The sequence below is a fragment of the Schistocerca gregaria genome, chromosome 2 (genome assembly GCF_023897955.1).
Source record: "Schistocerca gregaria isolate iqSchGreg1 chromosome 2, iqSchGreg1.2, whole genome shotgun sequence".
Classification (NCBI taxonomy): domain Eukaryota; kingdom Metazoa; phylum Arthropoda; class Insecta; order Orthoptera; family Acrididae; genus Schistocerca; species Schistocerca gregaria.
Genome location: NC_064921.1, coordinates 409,721,876 through 409,741,480, shown reverse-complemented (window position 1 = coordinate 409,741,480; position 19,605 = coordinate 409,721,876). Strand labels below are relative to the sequence as shown.

The 19,605-nt window shown below is 41.4% G+C and overlaps 1 protein-coding gene across 2 annotated transcripts; it reads right to left on the bottom strand.

The window, feature by feature from the left end:
* Positions 1-2,913: 2,913 nt before the first annotated feature.
* On the bottom strand, positions 2,914-16,292 carry LOC126322933 (uncharacterized). Of its 2 annotated transcripts, none has more exons than XM_049994596.1 (2): positions 15,996-16,292; positions 2,914-3,964 (listed from the first exon to the last, which is right to left on the bottom strand). In XM_049994596.1, exon 2 carries the CDS (start codon positions 3,953-3,955, stop codon positions 3,170-3,172), a length of 786 nt encoding a protein of 261 aa, XP_049850553.1. In that variant the 5' UTR covers positions 3,956-3,964; positions 15,996-16,292; the 3' UTR covers positions 2,914-3,169. The 2 variants fall into 2 exon arrangements, with proteins under 2 accessions (XP_049850553.1, XP_049850552.1); XM_049994595.1 differs by lacking the exon at positions 15,996-16,292 and adding an exon at positions 15,499-15,599.
* Positions 16,293-19,605: the final 3,313 nt, after the last annotated feature.

The following is a 19,605-nucleotide window of genomic DNA, read 5'->3' as shown; positions in this document are numbered from 1 at the left end:
TCTCTCTCGTAAGATCTGAACACGATTTTTTTAAGTAGCCCCTCTTGTGATGCGTGTTTCAGTGTGCCTAGGGAACAATTCACCCTTTCCTCTCTTAACGGTTAGTCAACTTGTAGAATTTGATCAGCTGTATGTGAAATATTCTTTACTTGCTTGTTAAATAGATTTAGATTTTCATTTAAATGATGACCAGGTGGAAAGGAGTCAAAAAATGGATGATTTTTCATACCAAATTTGCTAATAATTAGACAAATTAGCCATTTACTTTTCTTTAGAGGCATAAACATTACAGAACAGTACACTCCATTCTTGAGTGATGAAGTTTTCGTACACCGAGGATAATCTGAACTACATTTCAAATATCACTACCAAAAGCTTACTGCATTTCTATACGAAGAAAGCAGTTTTTGGGAGTATTGTCAATATTTGAGTTCCAATACACTGGGACCGCTGACTTGAGTGGATGAAACTATTTTTCTTTTTTTGAAAAAATTACGTATCTGCGCGGAGGCTTTGCAGATCTGACGGAATATGAAGTTCTCAGTTTGACTGCTCCAATTCAGTTCACTGTGCAAGACGCTGTGAGAATTTAGCTGACGAAACTGATGTGAAGTTTCACTGTGCAACCATGTTTTACACTATATAGCAGTAGTAATTAAAACTGTTTTGTAAAAATTTGTTTCAAGTCTACACATTTTATTCAGATCAGTCCGTTACTGGGCGAAGTATTTTTATCGTTAAGTGTTCTGGTTTTCAATTACACTTTCAGTATCTAGAAGCAGTCGTCTCTAGGCGGGTAACTAAGATTGCCAGTAACAATCTTCATTAAGAACAGAAACCCCGGTAGTGAAGTCAGTTACTCTGGGAGACAATGCAGTTCACTGGAGACATTTAGTATGGATGGTGCACGGAGCAGCACTTTAAGCTCTCACTAACTGGTCCTGCCATCTCGCTCTACGCTTTTGCAAGATACGTTGCCCCAAATCAACAAAACGTTCTTGTATGGTTGTGTCTACTGACACAGACGGGACATTAATAACCTTCCTCTCTCTTCGTGCGTTCTCTACTGGATCTTGTTTTACAAAAAGTGTACAACTTTGCTTCCGCCGTTTGCAGATAGGTGGCGACAACGGTAAGTAGAAGTCGAAAGAAACAGATCGCAGACGTCAGGCAGTTAGCTTGGACCTCGGTCAACATTCAAACACTCGTCGATTTGTGTCTACATCAAAGTTCTTGACCGAAAATGTCAGTTTAAGCGCCTAATTCTCGTCATTTGCGGAAGGTGTTACTGTTTTGTTTCAATATGAAGAAAATAGCAACTAAGTCTCATTGAATGCTCTCAGACACGTGTGGTAAGGACGCTATTAATGAAAGAACGTGTCGTGAGTGGTTTCAACGCTTCAAGCACGGTGATTTTAACGTCTTAGACCGGCGTAATGGTGTAAGAGAATGTTTTCAAAGATGCAGCGTTGGAGACATTGCTGAGTGAAGACTCGCGTCAAACACAAGAAGAATTGGCAGGTTTAGTGGGAGTGACAAAGCAAGCAATTTCAAAAGTCTCAATGCTATGGGCGTGATTCAGAAAGAAGGTACTTGGGTATCTTGTGAGCTGAAACTAAGAGAAGTTGAAGGGTGTGTGTGTGTGTGTGTGTGTGTGTGTGTGTGTGTGTGTGTGTGTGATTTCTGCATCGCATTGTGGCCGGGGACGAAATATGGGTTCATTACGATAACCCTAACCGCAAAAAAATCATGGGGATATCCCGGCCATGCTTCTACGTCGACGGCCAAACCGAATATTCGCGGCTCCAAGATCATGCTCTACATTTGGTGGGACCAGCTCGGGGTCGTGTACTATTAGGTGTTAAAACCAAATTAAAATCACAGGTGCTCGTTATCTAACGCAATGCGTTTGAGCAGAGCATTGAAAGAAACGGCCGCAATACAGCGAGAGGCACGATAAAGTGATTTTGCAGCATGACAACGCTCGACCCCACGTTGCACAAGAAGTCAATGTACTTGGAAACGTTAAAATGGGAAGTCCTACACTACGCGCCGTGTTCTACAGACATTGCTAACTATCACCTGTTTAAATCAATGGTGCATGACCTGGCTGATCAACACTTCCGATCTCATGAAGTCGGAAATTTGATCGATTCGTGGATCGCTTCAAAAGATGAACAATTTTTTTCGACGCGGGATTCGTACACTGCCCGGAAGATGGGAGAAAGTGGCCAGCGACGGAAATTACTTTCAAAGATGCATGTGTAACCATTTTGTTTCATTAAAGCCTCAAATGTTGGGGAAAAAACTGCGGAACCAAAGTTGTATATTTCTACTTAGTTGGCTGCAGATAGACAATGAAACAAGTTTCATGACACTATAGGTTACTGCAGATAATTTTTCAGAACGTGGAAACTAAACCACCCAGTATGAAGTTATTTATCTGAGGTAACGGGTTTTAACAGATTTACGTACAGACCGAAAACAGCGAGTAATTGTTAGAAGAGGCATTCATTTTGAAAAAACTGATATTTTAGACTAGGTTTCCATTGTATCTGCAGAAGTTCTCTTCAGGGCGATTTATTTCCCACTAACATCAGTTCTCTTGAAATGTGCCTGCGCCCCTCACCATGTACCTGAGCCTTTTGTAGCTTCCGGTGACAAACTTCGTCTATGTTAAGTTTGTCTCCTGCGAAGAAGAATGTGGCGCGGAGTTTGACTGTATCCAACAATGTAATTTAGAAAAATAAAAATACTAACAGAATTAATTTCTTCGACACGGCAATACATACATTGGAGTAGGCTAATTAAGTACTAATTGGAGAAGTGAAATTAATGAACAAACTCTGCGAAGAGAGTAAATATACATGTACAGGAAGATTTAGTTAGATTTTCGTGCATAAACAGTGAAAGTTAAGTATCTCAGTCCGATTTATTATTGTGACTCAAATTTAGAAAGAAAAATTCGGGTGTCATATTTCGCATTTAAAAGTTACAAAGAAATTACTTCTCCGTCATTTCACAGAAATTATGTATTTCTTCGTCTGTCCTGAGCACTTGAGTCTAATTTTACGTCCATGCGTAGTCGTCAATCTGACAAACACGAGTAATACTTCAGAGGAATGTTTCACTGTATTTTACATTCCTCGTTGATTCGTCGAACGACATATTAAATAAGACCATGTTCGTCGTCGCAGCGCAGCTTCTGAAAAACTTCTTGAATGCTCCTGCTAAGACTAGCCTCCGCTTTGGGCAGGCCCTCTTCCAATTTCTTGGTGACTGACGACATAATCTGTGAATAAAACATGTTCAGCATGCCCATTCCTGTCGCTTGCATTTTAATCTCTCCTGGTATGCTTATCTTCACGTCCAGTAGAACGAGACTGCACGTTTCACCGCCGACGTCCATGGAGACCCTGACCGTTACTGAACTGTTGAAAACTTCCCCACTAATATGACCTTTGGCTGAGAAAGGGCCAGCCTTGAGATCGTACTTATCATAACCGAACTCCATTTTCTGCAGTCCCGCGCCGAATTCCATTACTACATTGTTGCCATATCGGGATATGCTTACGTTTCCGACTCGCCGTAGCGAGGATAGATCCCTCAACCAGCCTTCAGTGGCATCAAAGCGGACTGTAAAACCAATGGGGCCGACACCCTTGAACTTGGTCTTGTGGACATCTGGTATCTTGACCTGCTGCTTTCCTCGTTTTATAGTCTGACTTCTGAAGACGCGGAGAATAAAATCTGCGACCGGCTGAACGAAGTCCTGTTGACAGGTGTCAAGCCTCGGACCCATCTGTTCTCTCGCATAGGGGCCGACATCGCCGCTCAACGGGTGCACACCGGACACGCGGCCAGCTTGATCAGTTGCAGTCACGACGGCTTGTTGCGTTGTGCACATTTGGCAGGCAACGAAGAGTAGTGTGAGAAAGCTCAGAAATCTCTTCATTTTCGCCACCTGAAACAGAACAAAATACTAGTGACTAACGAGATAAAAATCAAATAATGAATTACAATGAAAGCCTGTTAGCTGTACGTCCCCTGAATGTCAATTTCATTAAAAATTGGACGTATATTAACTACCAAAGATTTGCTAAATATTTGGGCATGATATTGTTTAAGGTTAAAAAACAAGTTTATTACCCTGAAAACTTCGGCTTCATAATAACTGAGCACTCTTTCAGTTTGACGACTAAATTGACGATTTTTTTGCTTAAAGATCAACACAGACATTGACTATACAGTTTATTACAGTGGTCTCAGTCGGATTTGCAGACACGTGATTTGAATGTGCCTTGCTCCGACCATAGCTAACTCCGTGGTTTTACAGAGAACAATCTCAACTGGTGCTTCTTTTATGCGCGCATTGCACCATCCGGTCTAGAGAAGTTGAGCCACCTCACTTGAGACGGGGAGCCAAAACAAAGGGAAAGGAAAGCATGACACAGACGTTAAGGTAACAATTTTACGTGCGTAAACTCGGTCCACAGACCCTGGCATGCCCATCGCTACCGACCGATCACCGTACCATCCACCGCCAATGGCGACATAGGAGGCAGTATGGAGGGGGCGTAGGATTGTAGGATTACCATACCGCCCTCGGAGCCATTGTCAGTTTTCGTGACCTGACACGGAGTTTAAAACTCTTGCACAAAAGTCTGAAAAAAGCTAATTATTTCACGTTGATTCTGCGTTAAATATCAACTAATCTCTTAGTAAGCCATTAACACATTATCAAGCCATTGAGTAATTACTATGCGAGTAGCGTGCTCTGCATAAAAACGAGGAACTACTTTAATAGTGCATCTAAAATAAATTGTTCTGATTCAATTTATGGAATTTCAATGTCTTTTCACACGGCACCACATGCTATCCCCATCGCTCTAAGGACTTCTCGGTACGTGTGTAAAGTGTACATTATGTGTATTTTCCCTACGCGGCCGAGGGCAGCCAGAGAAAGAAATAGCTTAGCGCTATCTGCGACGAGCGACGCTTGCTCCATGGGATAGCATTAGAGAGATTTTCTTAGGATTATTTCTAGTAAAAGGAAAAGTTTTAATCTATGAAATTTCGTCCGATATGGCAACAGCATCCACTCATGACGTTAAACTATACTGAAATTGTGAAGAGTGGAAATACTGAAAATATACAATTCTCTACATGAATCAAGGTACATTCAGCGAATTCCTCGACAATGATTGAGTCCTATTTCACATACTAGGAACTTTCTCGATCTAGGATACAGGGAAGCGTGGAAGCTGATAGGTTGGTCGAATCAGGCATCGCTGTCCTTGATATTCGCGTAAACTTTTAAAAAATGGAAATGCATGTTAATGTGCAACATAGAATACCCGATAATCCAGCACAGCTTCGTCACAGCTCACTGGACTCCCTGGTTCTTACACCAGACGTAAGATTCCACGACAGAATCATTCTCCGATTAATGATTTCAGATAAGTTTTTCGAGATTTTGGGAGATATAAATTGTTCGTACTTGTTTGATTACAAGAGCTAAAGACTACCACGTTTGACGTTTCACACAGATTGAACACCAGATTAACGATGAACACACTGAATTCCTTTCAGCAAAAATAAATTAGTGACAGTCAGCAAACATTGTTAATTCAATTTTATCTGCTACACCTCTAGTAGACTATAAACATGAATGCCAACAAGACCAGCAACCTGTAGAGAGATTACTTTTTTTTGGAGTCGTCATTGTTCTGACTTTTGATGCGGCCCAGCACGAATTCCTCTCTTTTATCGAACTCTTCAGTAACCTACATCCTCAATTATTTGCTGCATGTATTCCAATCTCTGTCTTCCTTTACCGTTTTTGCCATCTACAGCTCCCTCTAGTACAATGGGAGTTGATCCACGATGTCTTAACAGACTTCGTATCATCCTGTCTCTGCACTGTCAGTGTTTTCCACATATTTCTATCTTCTATTCTGGGCAGAACCACCTCATTCCTTACCCTATCAGTCCACCTAATTTTCAACATTGGTCTGTAGCACCACATCTCAAATGCTCGTTTCTTTTCTGTTCCGCTTTTCCCCCACGGTCCATGTTTCACTACCATAGAATGTCCTCCAAACGTACATTCTCAGAAATTCCTTCCTCAAATTGAAACCTTTGTCACCAGTAGACTTCTCAAAGAATGCCTTTTTTTGCCAGTGCTAGTCTGCTTTTGGTGTCCTTGCTCCGTCCCTTAATAGTTATTTTTCTGCCTAGGTAGCAGAATTCCTTGACTTCTATATTTTTAAATTGTTAGCCAGCATTGAATTGTGTAGATATGTTTAAACGTTCTGGTTACATATTATAGTGTAACAACAGCGCTGTAGTCACTATTAAAATGTTGCTGGTCGCAGGCCACCTCCTGGACAGCTCTTCTTGGGCTCAGATGAGTTTCTATTCAGGAAGTTGTCTTATTTACTGCAAAAATGTTCTTAAGGCAAGTATTTTTTGTTTCATGATATCTGTAAATGGTCAGTATGCTACCACATTTAAAGGTCAGTTGCATTAACATTCAGTAAAATGACATTCCACATCATTACGAAACAAAGTGACCAATGGAACGTCCAACCAACAACAGCAATTGTGAGGTCATGAACAGATGGGTTCAGTTGTTGCTCTGAGATTGTAAATTTAATAAATTAGCTCTAGAATACCTTCATTTTCAAAGTTACACATTTTATAAGGGAGCTTAAACCAAGACTTTGACCAGGAACGAATGAAGGAAAATGGATATGTTTTTACTGTCTAACAACTTGTGACCTGCTGGTAGTCTAAACGGAACGCGCTAGCTTGCGTGACAGGAAGGTATGCCAGACGAAGATGGAAGCCAAGTGGCGGAACAGCGACTGGCTGGTACATCGGCCATCCTCCGAGTCTGCTGTAGTCGGTTTCCCAAGCACGTTCAGGCAAATGCTGGGCTGGGCCCTATTTTGCACCTCCATGTATGATACACGGAAAGTTACAACACGATCTCGTACACACAAAGCTAACACTTTTACGGCTTCCCTCCCACAAGCCATCGGCACACGGACCGTGTATTCGAACGTCAACATTGAGCGTGCCTAGTTTCTGAATTCATAAAGGGAAAAAATGTTGGGGCATGTTTCCGAAAATTTAGAACAATATCAGCGTATACCCATGAGATGGAGGAACGCCATCTACGTCATATGCATGTCATCTTTTTATTACAGAGTCTGAAAACATATAGGCCTTCAATAGACGCCCGTATCTGATGGGTTGGAATTACAACTTACTTCCTAGAATTACATGCCATGTCGATGCACCAGTAAATTGATCTCTCGAAAACCCTTCGTTTATTGGTACGATTTGTCATAAAATGACGCCAGACTTATTAATGTTTAATTTTCGGATTGTAACCTACATGTTATGAAAGTACGCCATTTCAATTCTAAGGCACATTGAAGACCCATCAAAAATATTTTTATTGCTACGATTCGTTATAATCGTCACTGCGTTTTTAGCCTTCCGAAGATGGTAACATGCATGTCAAGGTAACACGTTATGGAAGTTCATTGTAGCCTAAGGAAGAGAGATGCACAGTTACAAACTGATGTGCGATGTGTCATAGGTTCGTTTCTTAATACACCCAAAGTCTATTCACTTTTGCGCTTTGATGGGTTGACGATGTTTGGTTTTTGGCGCGCTCAACCGCGCGGTTATCATCGCCCGTACAAATTTCCAACCTTTCCTCAGTTCAAACTCGCCACTTTCATGAATAATGATGAAATAATGAGGCCAACACAAACACCCAGTCATTTCGACGAAGGTGAAGATCCGTGATACCGCCGGGAATCGAACCCGGGACCCCGTGCTCGGGAAGCGAGAACGCGACGGCGAGACCACGAGCTGCATACTTCATGGGTTGAGACCTCATTCATTAATAGTATATTTTATAATATTTGATGTTATGTAAAGATAACTGCACTCGCTCGCTCAGTGTATTGTTGCCCTAAATCACATTACATTTCTGCAAGATAAAGTCCACCCGCAGACGGCTAGAATTTCCACTGCTTGTCTTCGAGCTCGCCAAACCCTAACTTCACCAGATAGTTACCCTTAATGTTTAGGGCACCATGCATCTTTAATAAATCTATGTTGCAGGAGACAATGTCGTCCTGGACTTTAGCTGGGAAATGTTAAGTTTCCATTGCTACAAAGATGTCAGCCAAATGCCACTACTGCTATAATTTACCCTGCAAAAACGAAGTTATAAAATGTGAACTGCGCCGCATTGACAATAGATCCGTTGTAGCATTTCGTGTTGTTACCTATTGCAGAAAAGATTGGATGTGGCCCAGTGCGTAAATACTTAGGTGTATACTCCATATGGAAACCGAAATTATTGGAGATGTGTTGCTTTGCAGTAAAGAGACGACTGCGTAGATACCTAAGACAGGTGTATTTAGTCAGTGACAATTTTCCAACTGTATTCTGGGGTCTAAAAATGGTCAAAAAAGAAGTGAGTCGTAAAGGGCACCTGTGGTCTTCCAAACTTAATGGTAGATAACGAAATGCTTCACGTTCCAGTAACAAGATCTCTTGCCATAACGAAGCTTTAATACAGATATGGACCGAGAACTTTTCAAAGACGATCAAGTAATAAATGTTTTTACATAGTGTCTGGCACAAATGGTTCAAATGGCTCTGAGCACTATGGGTCTTAACATCTGAGGTCATCAGTCGCCTATAACTTAGAACTACTTAAACCTAACTAACCTAAGGACATCACACACATCCATGCCGGAGGCAGCATTCGAACCTGCGACCGTAGCAGGCGCGCGGTTCTGGTCTGAAGCGCCTAGAACCTCTCGGCCACAGCGGCCGGCTGTCTGGTACAGGTTGTTACCGACTAATGAAACTTATTTATTGCCTGCCTTCGTGGCTGATAATCAGCTGGTTCTTTTGCGAAGTACGTATTTTTAACCCTTAACGTCTAATGATCATATCTGAGTTAGGGGGGGTGGGACAGTGATTTACGTGCGCTCCATGCTGTTTCCCTGGCATTCAGCCACCCTTGAGAATCTAAATTAAAGTTTCAGTTCGTGCTGCTTTGAAGTGGAACTATCATTACAACTGATGTTGTGCACATTAAAACATTCAGGTTCAAAACTTTGTAAAAGCTACAAGAAGAACGAATAGCAAAATCTTACACATGTAATATCGGATATGTCTTATCAGTACATCCCTTATTCTAGTCGAGCCAAAAGTTTTGTTCTATACTATTCGATTCAGTAACTTCATTGGTTTTCCGCTACACGCAGCTAATCTTAAGTATTCTTTTGTATCAACATTCCAAAAGCTTTTCTTCCCTGTACTGTTTATTGACAGTACTTTTGTCTGTTTACCGCGGAAATCATTTTTTCGAGGTTTCTGGTGACACATTGGATGAACTCAGCAGGCTGCCGTAAGTACGAGTAGTTCGATGTTTCAAAGTGACTTGTGGGAAGTACCTTATAACGTCGCTGCCCTTCGTATGTTAGATTCATCACTGTCAAAATTTCTTTAAAAGTCTATATGGGATTTCTGCACCATACATCTACGACGAACGTACGTTTCCAACAACAGAAATTTGAGCAAGACTAAGGTCCTTTGACACGCAACTTTAAACAGGAAGCTGCTGTATCAGGAGTCAATGATATACTGCTTGTATGTCTGAGAACACCGCCCAGTTGCAGCAGAAGGCCACTAGAGGAGAAAGATAAACGCTTCAAACGGTTTCTGTAATTTACAGCGATGTAGTAAGACTGTCGCACGAAGCAGCTGTCGTGAGAGTAGTACATTTTACGCTTACACTCCACAGAATATGTATCGTTGAGCTGAGCCTATAATTGTTAACTAACTGATTAGCCATGATTTAGCTGTCAGGTCCTATTTCTGTTATCTGTTAGGATACTCTGCACTTCCGTGGGTCGCTTGAAGGCGACGAAGCAGTCAGAAGTGCAAACCACGCTCTTCACAACGCATGAATATACTTTCTACATCTACATGGCTACTATGCAAACACATTTAAGTGCCTGGCAGAGGGCTCATCGAACTACCTTCACAATTCTCTATTATTCCAATCTGGTATAGCGCGCGGAAAGAATGAACACATCTTTCCGTACAAGCTCTGATTTCCCTTATTTTATCGTGGTGATCGTTCCTCCCTATGTAGGCCGGTGTGAACAGAATATTTTCGCATTCTGAGGAGAAATTTGGTGATTGGAATTTCGTGAGAAGATTCCGTCGCAACGAAAAACTTTCTTTTAATGATGTCCAGCCCAAATCCTGTATCATTTCTGTGACACTCTCTCCCATATTTCGCGATAATACAAAACGTGCTGCCTTTCTTTGAAATTTTTCGGTGTACTACGTCAGTACTATCTGCTAAGGAACCCATAACGCGCAGCGGTATTCTAAAAGAGCATGGACAAGCGCAGTTTAGGCAGTCTCCTTAGTACGTCTGTTACATTTTCTAAGTGTCCAGCCAATAAAACGCAGTTTTTGGTTGGACTTCATAACATTTCCTGTGTGTACCTTTCAATTTAAGTTGTTCGTAATTGTAAGAACTAGGTATTTACTTAAATTTACGGCTTTTAGGTTAGACATTTATCGTGTAACCGAAGTTTAACGAGTTCCTTTTAGCACCCATGTGGATGACCTCACTTTTCGTTATTTAGGGTCAACTAGCACTTTTTGCACCATTCAGATATCTTTCCTAAATCTTTTCGCAGTTTGTTTTGATCTTCTGATGACTATTAGTCTATAAACAACAGCGTCATCTGCAAACAACCGAAGAGGGCTGCTCAGATTGTCTCCAAAATCGTTTATATAGATCAGGAACAGCAAAAGGCCTATAGTAGCACTACCTTGGGGAACGCCAGAAAGCACTTCTGCTTTACTCGATGACTTTCCGTCAGTTATTACGAACTGTGACCTCTGACAGGAACTCAATAATCCAGCAACATAACAGACGATATTCCATAAGCACGCAATTTCACTACAAGCCGCATGTGTGGTACAGTGTCAAAAGCCTTCCGGAAATCGTGAGATACGGAATCGAACTGAAATCCCTTCTCAATAGCACTGAACACTCCATGGGAATAAAGAGCTAGTTGTGTTTCACAGGAACGATGTTTTCTAAACCCATGTTGACTGTGTGTCAATAGTTTTCTTCGAGGTAATTCATAATGTTTGAACACAATGTATGTTCTAAAATCCTGCTGCATATCAACGTTATCGATATGGGCCTGTAATTTATTGGATTACACCTCTTTTTTGACTATTGGTGTGACGTGTGCAACCTTCCAGTATTTGGGTGCGGATCTTTCGTCGAGCGAACGCTTGTATATGGTAAGTATGGACCTAATGCATCAGCATACTCCGAAATAACCTAACTGGTGTACATTCTGGACTAGAAGACTGTTTTATTAAGTGGTTTAGGTTGCTTCACTACTCCGAGGATGTTTACTTCTACGTTACTCATGTTGGCAGCTGTTCTCGATTCGAATTCTGGAATATTTACTTCGGAAGGCTGTGTTTAGTAACTGCTTTGGCAGCAATAGTATCTCCATTGCTACCGCGCAGAGAGGGCATTGATTGTTTCTTGCCGCTAACGTACTTCACATACGACCAGAATTGCTTTGGATTTTCTGCCAGGTTCCGAGACAGTTTCGTTGTGGAAATTGTTATAGGTATCTCGCATTGAAGTCTGCGCTAAATTTCGAGCTCCTGTAAAAGATCGCCAATCTTAATTTTACGTCTCAAAACGTTAGCAACGTTTTTAGCATGTACTACTGTGTTTCTTGCTACCTTTATCGTTCTAAATAGCCACCAGAAAGTAGGTAACTAGTGGAGTCCTCAAATACAAATTAATTATTTCTCATACCGAAACTATCCTTATTTGATACCACAAGAAAGCATTGTTAAGGTGTTCTCAGGTTGACTAACAACGTTACCAACACGTGCTTAGCACTAGAATCCCTACGACGTCACTCGTGCGTGTCGGATATTTATCTACATTTGTAGAAGTAACATTCCGTTAACTAAAATTTTCCCTTAAGTATTATGGTACAATGTGGAGAACACAAATTTTTGCTTGAGCCATGTATTTCATACTTTGATATTCCTTTCCAGAACTACCACATCTTGGAGGCAAAGAAAAGATCTTTCATAGAATTAACGTGTAGCTCCATGTTTCAGTGTTTCTACATATAAAATGATGTTTCTAGCTGATTTATTTAACCTGTGAAATGCAGTACGTTTTGACCCATCTCCACTGTCCTCACGATCTGCTGCATCGTACACCTCTGCTTTTGTTCATACATATCTTACTCTGCCTTGTCTTGTGGACAATTTCAACAAAGCGTAAAGGATAACACTGACAAGGTCACCCGCTATTTCACTGGTAATTAGAGTAATGGAAGACAGACAGTACATGCAACTGGATGTAACCACAATAGGCATATATAGTTACGAAATGTCAAATTGAACATACTGTCGAAATTTCCAATTCATTCAGAAATATTGCAGGTGTCTTCAGTAATGATTCTTTTGAGGTAGGGAGTTAAGAATGTCAATGCAATACGATTTCCTTTTACTTTAATACATTTAATCGACATGTGCGATACCATAAACTGGCAGTACAACTCTACAATGATCAACCTCTACGTTATTTTACAGAATAATCACGATATCTGTCCGCAAAATAGCGCAAATTCTCATCACGTAAAAGCGCTTACAGCAAAACTGTTCACTTATACACTCAAAAGAATTAAGTAATTTGATGCTATTGGGTTTTAGATACGTTCGCCATTGATAACCGTCATAGCTAAGTGTACGGACTTAGTAAAAAGTAATTCGAGCCGAGCGCAATCTCACCGTCAGAGCTTCGGCACGCCGAGCGGGTGAAGTGATTTACGTAATTTTGACAGCCGCGTTTGTTGATCAAGTGCTCAGCCTCGCGGTCGAGGATGTGGTTGCGGGAAACATTCCCTTATCTTTGCTAGTCTGTAGCTATAGACGTTCGGTTTAGCTGTGTTTTCACTCACTACAAATCGCTGTGGACGTATGGCTGATTCATTTAAAGCGTCTTAGTGCTGCCATGGCACATCCCTATACTACTGTGTATGTTCTACTCCACTATTACTGTGCACATGGAGGAAGCCTCTCGATATTCCAGTGTTCGTCACTGTGGGCATAATATCACCATAAATTTTACGACATCATTAGCTGTCTCATCGAGAGTATGCTACTGCAGACAATTTTTGTTAGTCTTATGTAGTAATAATCTGTATAGGCGGCGAATAAGACCTGTTAAATGCTGTCTGGATGCTATGATTGAATCAGTAAACCATTTAGACGAAATAATCTATTAGACTAACTTTTAAATGTACCAGAATAGTAAATTATCAGTTTCGCAATAAATGTTTTGTCTGAACAGTGTACTATACAATGACAAAATACTTATTACACCATAAGGCATTTCATTCGGGTGGAAAGCTACGCAATTAGATATCTGGTTTCAGTAAGGATTATAAAGGTGTTTCCCCCTCGCTACTGGTAGTGTTGCTATGTAATTTTTCCTCCTGAAGATGACGTGAACCACTGAACTGTCTAATGGTACAATAAATGACTGATGCAGAGAATTATTGTTTAAGTATCGCTAGTGGGCCTCATCATACCGTTCTTTATGTAGGAATTAATTGCCCTCTAACATATCTAGCACAGTTTTGCATCTTTAACGAAGCTTAAAGCCAATGACTGTAGAGACTTGAATCCTACGTTAGCTCAGTAATGTATCAGAACATTCCAGTAATATTCCACAACAGACAAATCATTTTGAAATCAGCTGCTTTTGGGAATTAACTGATTTCCTATCAATGAACAAAAAAAACTAGCTCATATGACAACAGTACTGAATGATCGCCCTGTCAGTACACTTTCTCCATTGGTGCTGAGTGTCATGACTTGTTTCGAGGAGGCTGTCGTCAATTATTACTGCACTTTAACGTTCTATCCAGATGATAAAATCTCCTCGGCTTGATAGATTCATTGGGTCGTTCTCTGGCAACGTTTCAGCAAGTTTCTTACTTCCATCTTCAGGCGAAGTGTCTGGTTCACGTCTCGTCCGCATCTTCTATCCATATAATGAATGACTCCTTATTCCTACACCAGCCCAACGCCGGGGCTAGAATAAATGTACAGGTCGCCTTCTTCCGGTAATACTTTCCACAGCGTCGTACCTCTTGCCAAGTTGTCAATACCTTACGCGAATTTTATCACTCATATTTAGGGTCACTCGAATTTATAATTGTGTTACATGATTCATTAAGAGACTACTTCTTAATGATCTCACTAAATATTCTGCGTAATTTATAGAAATCAGTGATGTAATTGGTCGTTAATGAGAAGGTTCTCCTTAGAATCGACCAGCAAAAAAGTATGACGAAAACAAAAAATGTCAAATGTGTGTGAAATCTTGTGGCAGTTTACTCCTTAGGTCAGCAGTCCCTAAGCTTACACACTACTTCAGTTATCCTGAGGACAAACACACCAATGCCCGAGGGAGGACTAGAACCTCCGCCGGGACCAGCCGCACAGTCCATGACTGCAGCGCCCGAGACCGCTCGGCTAATCCCGCGCGGCATGAGGAATACAATCGTATCAGGATGATAGGACATGGTTTGAGACAACAGGGAATAACCTCCACGAAGCTAGACAGAACCGTAGAGAGCACAAATTTTAGAGGTGGACAGATATTTGAATTTATCCGACAAATAATTCAATGCGATGAGATTACTTCCCAAGATGCAAAGGTTGGAACAGGAGAGGAAATTTTTGCGGTCCGTATCAGTCAAAACGGTAGTAAAGCAATTTAAATATAAATGCTCGTAGAAAATATCGAGAAACATAGAATACTGTTATTCAAAAATTCATGGGTCGATTACACGACGTATAGTAACGAAATGGATCCAGCCAATTAATGGGTCAAAGTTAATTTGCATCTGAACGTGGTTGCACACTGACCAATTACAAACAAATTAACAGAAGTATTGTTTTGTAACAGCTGTAATACTTTTGCAGTAAAAAAAGTGCGTCAGTAAACGTCTCTCTGGTGTACGTAAAGAGTTGCTCGAAACAAAATGTCTGATTTATTTGCAAATTTAACTTCACACAGCTAATAGCACTGGGTTTCTCAGATTTTGTTGGTAACATAATTTATCCTCTTCCTGAGCAGTACATCTTCAGAACTGTGAATCCCCCTCTCCACTCCTAGTATGTAGAACGTTGAATGGACTATCAGAAAATAAATAATGCCTTTGCGTTAACAAACGAAACGGACACAGTGCCGAAAAATAAACACGAGTACACGCTTAGCAGATCATACAGGTGTTCAGCGGTACATATCCTGACGTACCCACTACGACACGAGCTGTTCAGAAATGGAAGTGTCAGCAATTTCAGTCTACTTACAGCTTCACAAAATGAAACTTTGATGACCTTTGAATCCCGTTATTATTTTCACCACCACCACTAGTAGCAGCTTAAAAGCTGCTAACACAACTTTATCTACGGACGCAGCATCACACCTTTCCGTCGTAAATTTTCCTAAAACATGAAAACATCTATACCAGTTTCATTCACTGAACGGTAATTTCTCAATCGAGTAGCAGGAAGAGTATTAAACTGGCAACTATAAAATTAAAGGAGAAGAGTAAGTAGAATGAATCAAGGGAAAAATCATCGACACACACACACACACACACACACACACACACACACACACACACACAAACCAAAACTTGCCAAATGAAACCACAACAACATTTGAATTAAAGAAGAAAGTGATAAGATGTATTTCACTACCGCAATACGAAGCAAATTGAACAGCAGCAATAGATTTTAGTCGCCTTAGTTCAAGAATAACTGAAAACGTAAGGACGCTTTTAAATATCAGTGAAAATACGTACGAGTATTTTATAACTTCGAAGACTGCTGTAGATGTTGGCAGCTACCAGAGTACAACCGCAGTGAGACGCGAGACTGAACTAACTGGTGCGCTAGCTTCTGCGCTTCGTCAACGCTAGCAGCTTAACACATCACACGTCATGTGCCGGAGAGGAGCGCCTTATTATACAGCTGTGGCGCAGCGGTCCCATTTGAAGGCCAAGGCCGCGTGCCGTTGCGCCTCATTTAAACGCCTCACAAAAGCACCGACCGACCCCCAAATTGGACGTGTGTAGGCGTTTTGACCGACCGACCGAAGAACTATGCCCCCTCCACCTAACAAATTGTCCCGCGTGTGGCGCTGTTGTACCAACCGCCCGACAGAAGTTCGTCTTCTGTCACTACACACGTAATTAATGCTGTTCTAATGTACATGAGTGGAGGACGAAACTTCAACGACAGAGTTTCTGGAAAAATTTAAAGACTGCGGATGTCACGCAGAAAGAATAAAAATCCTTCGAACTTCTGTATGTATTCAGATTTTACTTCCGATGCTTAGCGGAAATGAAATCAAGAACCGAAATATCGACATTCAACGGACGTTAATTCATGAAACATTTGTTTCGTTACTTCGAGTGTTAAGAAATTCGATCCTATATCCAAGCCCTCTACTTTGAAAAGCGAAGTGTGGAATTCCTTTTCTTTCCATTCTAACAATTTCTAAATGCTGTTGTATTTCTTAGATGACATGTGCCACCTTCTTTCTTTGAATCTGAAATGAGTTTCTTAAACTTACAGGTCACCTTTTATGCTACACACATAAATTAATTAATAATGTTTACATGAACGTATCTTGTTTTATTTACTTCGCTTTATCGTTATGTATTTGCTTAGTGAGCTATAAATCACACTGCAAGTTTCGCGAATCATTTTTGTTAATAATTCTGGGGATACAACAGCACTGAGAATGAGGTTCTCATAGTTAGTTTCGTGTTCCAATGATAATCTTTCATGATAAATCGCAGTGTTATGGAACAAGTCATTTTACATTTACATCGTAAATTAATTTGTAAATATAAACCTCTGCCATTGGCTGGAAATCGTAATGGACCTAACAGCCTCTCCTCGCAGCTTACAGCCTCCCACATGACTGTATTTTTTTTAATTTTTTTTTTTGTAAAGAATGATTTGATAATGTCCAGCAGCTCCGAAATGTACGATGCATCCATTCTTCGATGATTACGAAACTAATTGGCTCTCAGCTACTTAAGTAACAGAACGTGGGTAAATTTCTTTCCTTAAATTAGCCACTTCTTTGCCTGCAAAATTCTCTCGCCCTTTTACGGTTTTATTGCCTCTAAAAGAGCCAAGGCAAACCTCAATTTTTTGTTCCTGGGTGAAGCCAAGCGGGATCTCGTAGAACATATATCCAATGACCTAATATAAGCAAATCATAACATCAAGACGCAAAGTGCAGTTGATCGGTACATGTGTAGGCTGCCACAACATTGGTTGGTCGGTCGGTCAGTCGGTCGATAAACTGGTGCGTGTGTAGGAGGCCTTCGTCCGTGTCTCAATGGAGCGGTGTGTGTGTGTGTGTGTGTGTGTGTGTGTGTGAGAGAGAGAGAGAGAGAGAGAGAGAGAGAGAGAGAGAGAGAGAGAGAGAGTTGATAACTAGCACCCACGTAGGCCTACTTCCTAGATATTGCCATCCAGGAGAAAACTGCCCTTGTCATGTCAAAAGTGATCTTCACCTTGCTTCGCGTCCTTTTCCACAATACTTTATTTCCACGTAAGAGAGTTGGGCTGTGAGGAACCGTATTAAGGCCACTACACAGGCGTCAATTTCTCGACCGACCGTTTTCGTGGCGGCTGACCCATGTCCCGACCGACTGTACTCAACGATTACAGCGCCACCATTTTTTGTGATGTGTTTATCTGAAGTTCATTGAGTTTGTTTTACGAGACCCCCCTTTGTTCTTACACAGAAAAAAATAGGGTTTACGTTGGCTGTTTTACGGGTAAAAAAAAGCCAAGAGAAACTGTGGGCAAAGAAATGGCTAACAAAAAAAAAAAAAAGGTTCAAATGGCTCTGAGCATTATGGGACTTAACATCTGAGGTCATCAGTCCCCTAGAACTTAGAACTACTTAAACCTAACTAACCTAAGTACATCACACACATCCATGCCCGAGGCAGGATTCGAGCCTGCGACCGTAGCAGCAGCGCGGTTCCCGACTGAAGCGCCTAGAATTGCTCGGCCACAACGGCTGGCCAGCCAATGGCTTTGTCACTTAAGGAGGTGGGGCCGATGATTTTCGTAACTATGGAAGAACAGATGAAACACGCTTTTAGGAGCTTCTGAGGAATCTCAACAAAAAAAAAAAAAAGGAGTCAGCCATGAGAGCGGCTATAATGTGCAAGGAGAGGCTGTTAGCTACATTACGGTGCCAAGCCACTGGCAGAAGTTAAGAAGACCTCAAATTCAGTGCTGTTGTATCCCCACAATTATTATCTAAACTGATGCCTGAAACTTATAACGTGATTTACAGAGGCCTGAGGAAACACATCTTGGCAAAATGGAAATGAGCGTTTGGCCTCATTGGCCGGGAGGCCCCCTGCAGGGCAGGTCCGGCCGCTTTGATGCAGGTTTTATTATATTCGACGCCACATGAAGCAAAATAAATAAAACATGTTCATGTAAGCTTTATTCATTTATTTACGTATATAGCATAAAAGATGCCCCTGTTAGTTTAAGAGACTCACTTCAAATGAGAAGAAGAAAGACTAAAAATATATGAAGGTAGTATCTGCTCCAGAAATAACAGATACGTGGCGTGTTTTTCAAGTAAGGTCTGTTTTGTTGTAGACACTAGTAGTTCACGCGCATACCGCAACGAGCGTGTACGTCGTGTACCGGCATGCCTCGGGAACAACTGTGCTCAGTTTCAGCTCTGTAGCTAACCTGTACGGTTTTGTTCTGTGCTTTAAAATGTTTAAGACTATCAACTCGCCAGCCGCGAATGAGGTTCGCTCAGTAATATGGTTTTTGTCAGCAAGGAACCTGTCTGCTGCAGAAATTCATCTACAGATTTGCGAAGTGTACGATGACACTGTTATGAATGAAAGCAAAATGCGTAAGTGAGTACGAGAATTCAAAGATGGCCGTGACACCGCCCGTGATGAGGTCCGCTCCAGTCGCCCTTCTTTGATCACAGAAGATCTGGTGGCTTCCGTTGAAGTGAGGATTCGTGAGAACAGTCGCTTCACAATAACAAGTCTCTCAAACAAATTTCCTGACGTGTCGAGATGAGTGCTTTACAACATTGTTTCTGAACATCAAAAGTTTGGGAAACTGTGCTCCCGTTTGGTCTCGAAACTCCTAACAAAATGGTTCAAATGGCTCTGAGCACTATGGGACGTAACAGCTGAGATCATCAGTCCCCTAGAACTTAAAACTACTTAAACCTAACTAACCTAAGGACATCACACACTTCCATGCCCGAGGTAGGATTCGAACCTGCGACCGTAGCAGTCGCGCGGTTCCAGACTGAAGCGCCTAGTACCGCTCGGCCACATCGGCCGGCCGAAACCCCTAACAGCAGACCACAAAAAGCAGAGGTGTGAGTGTACG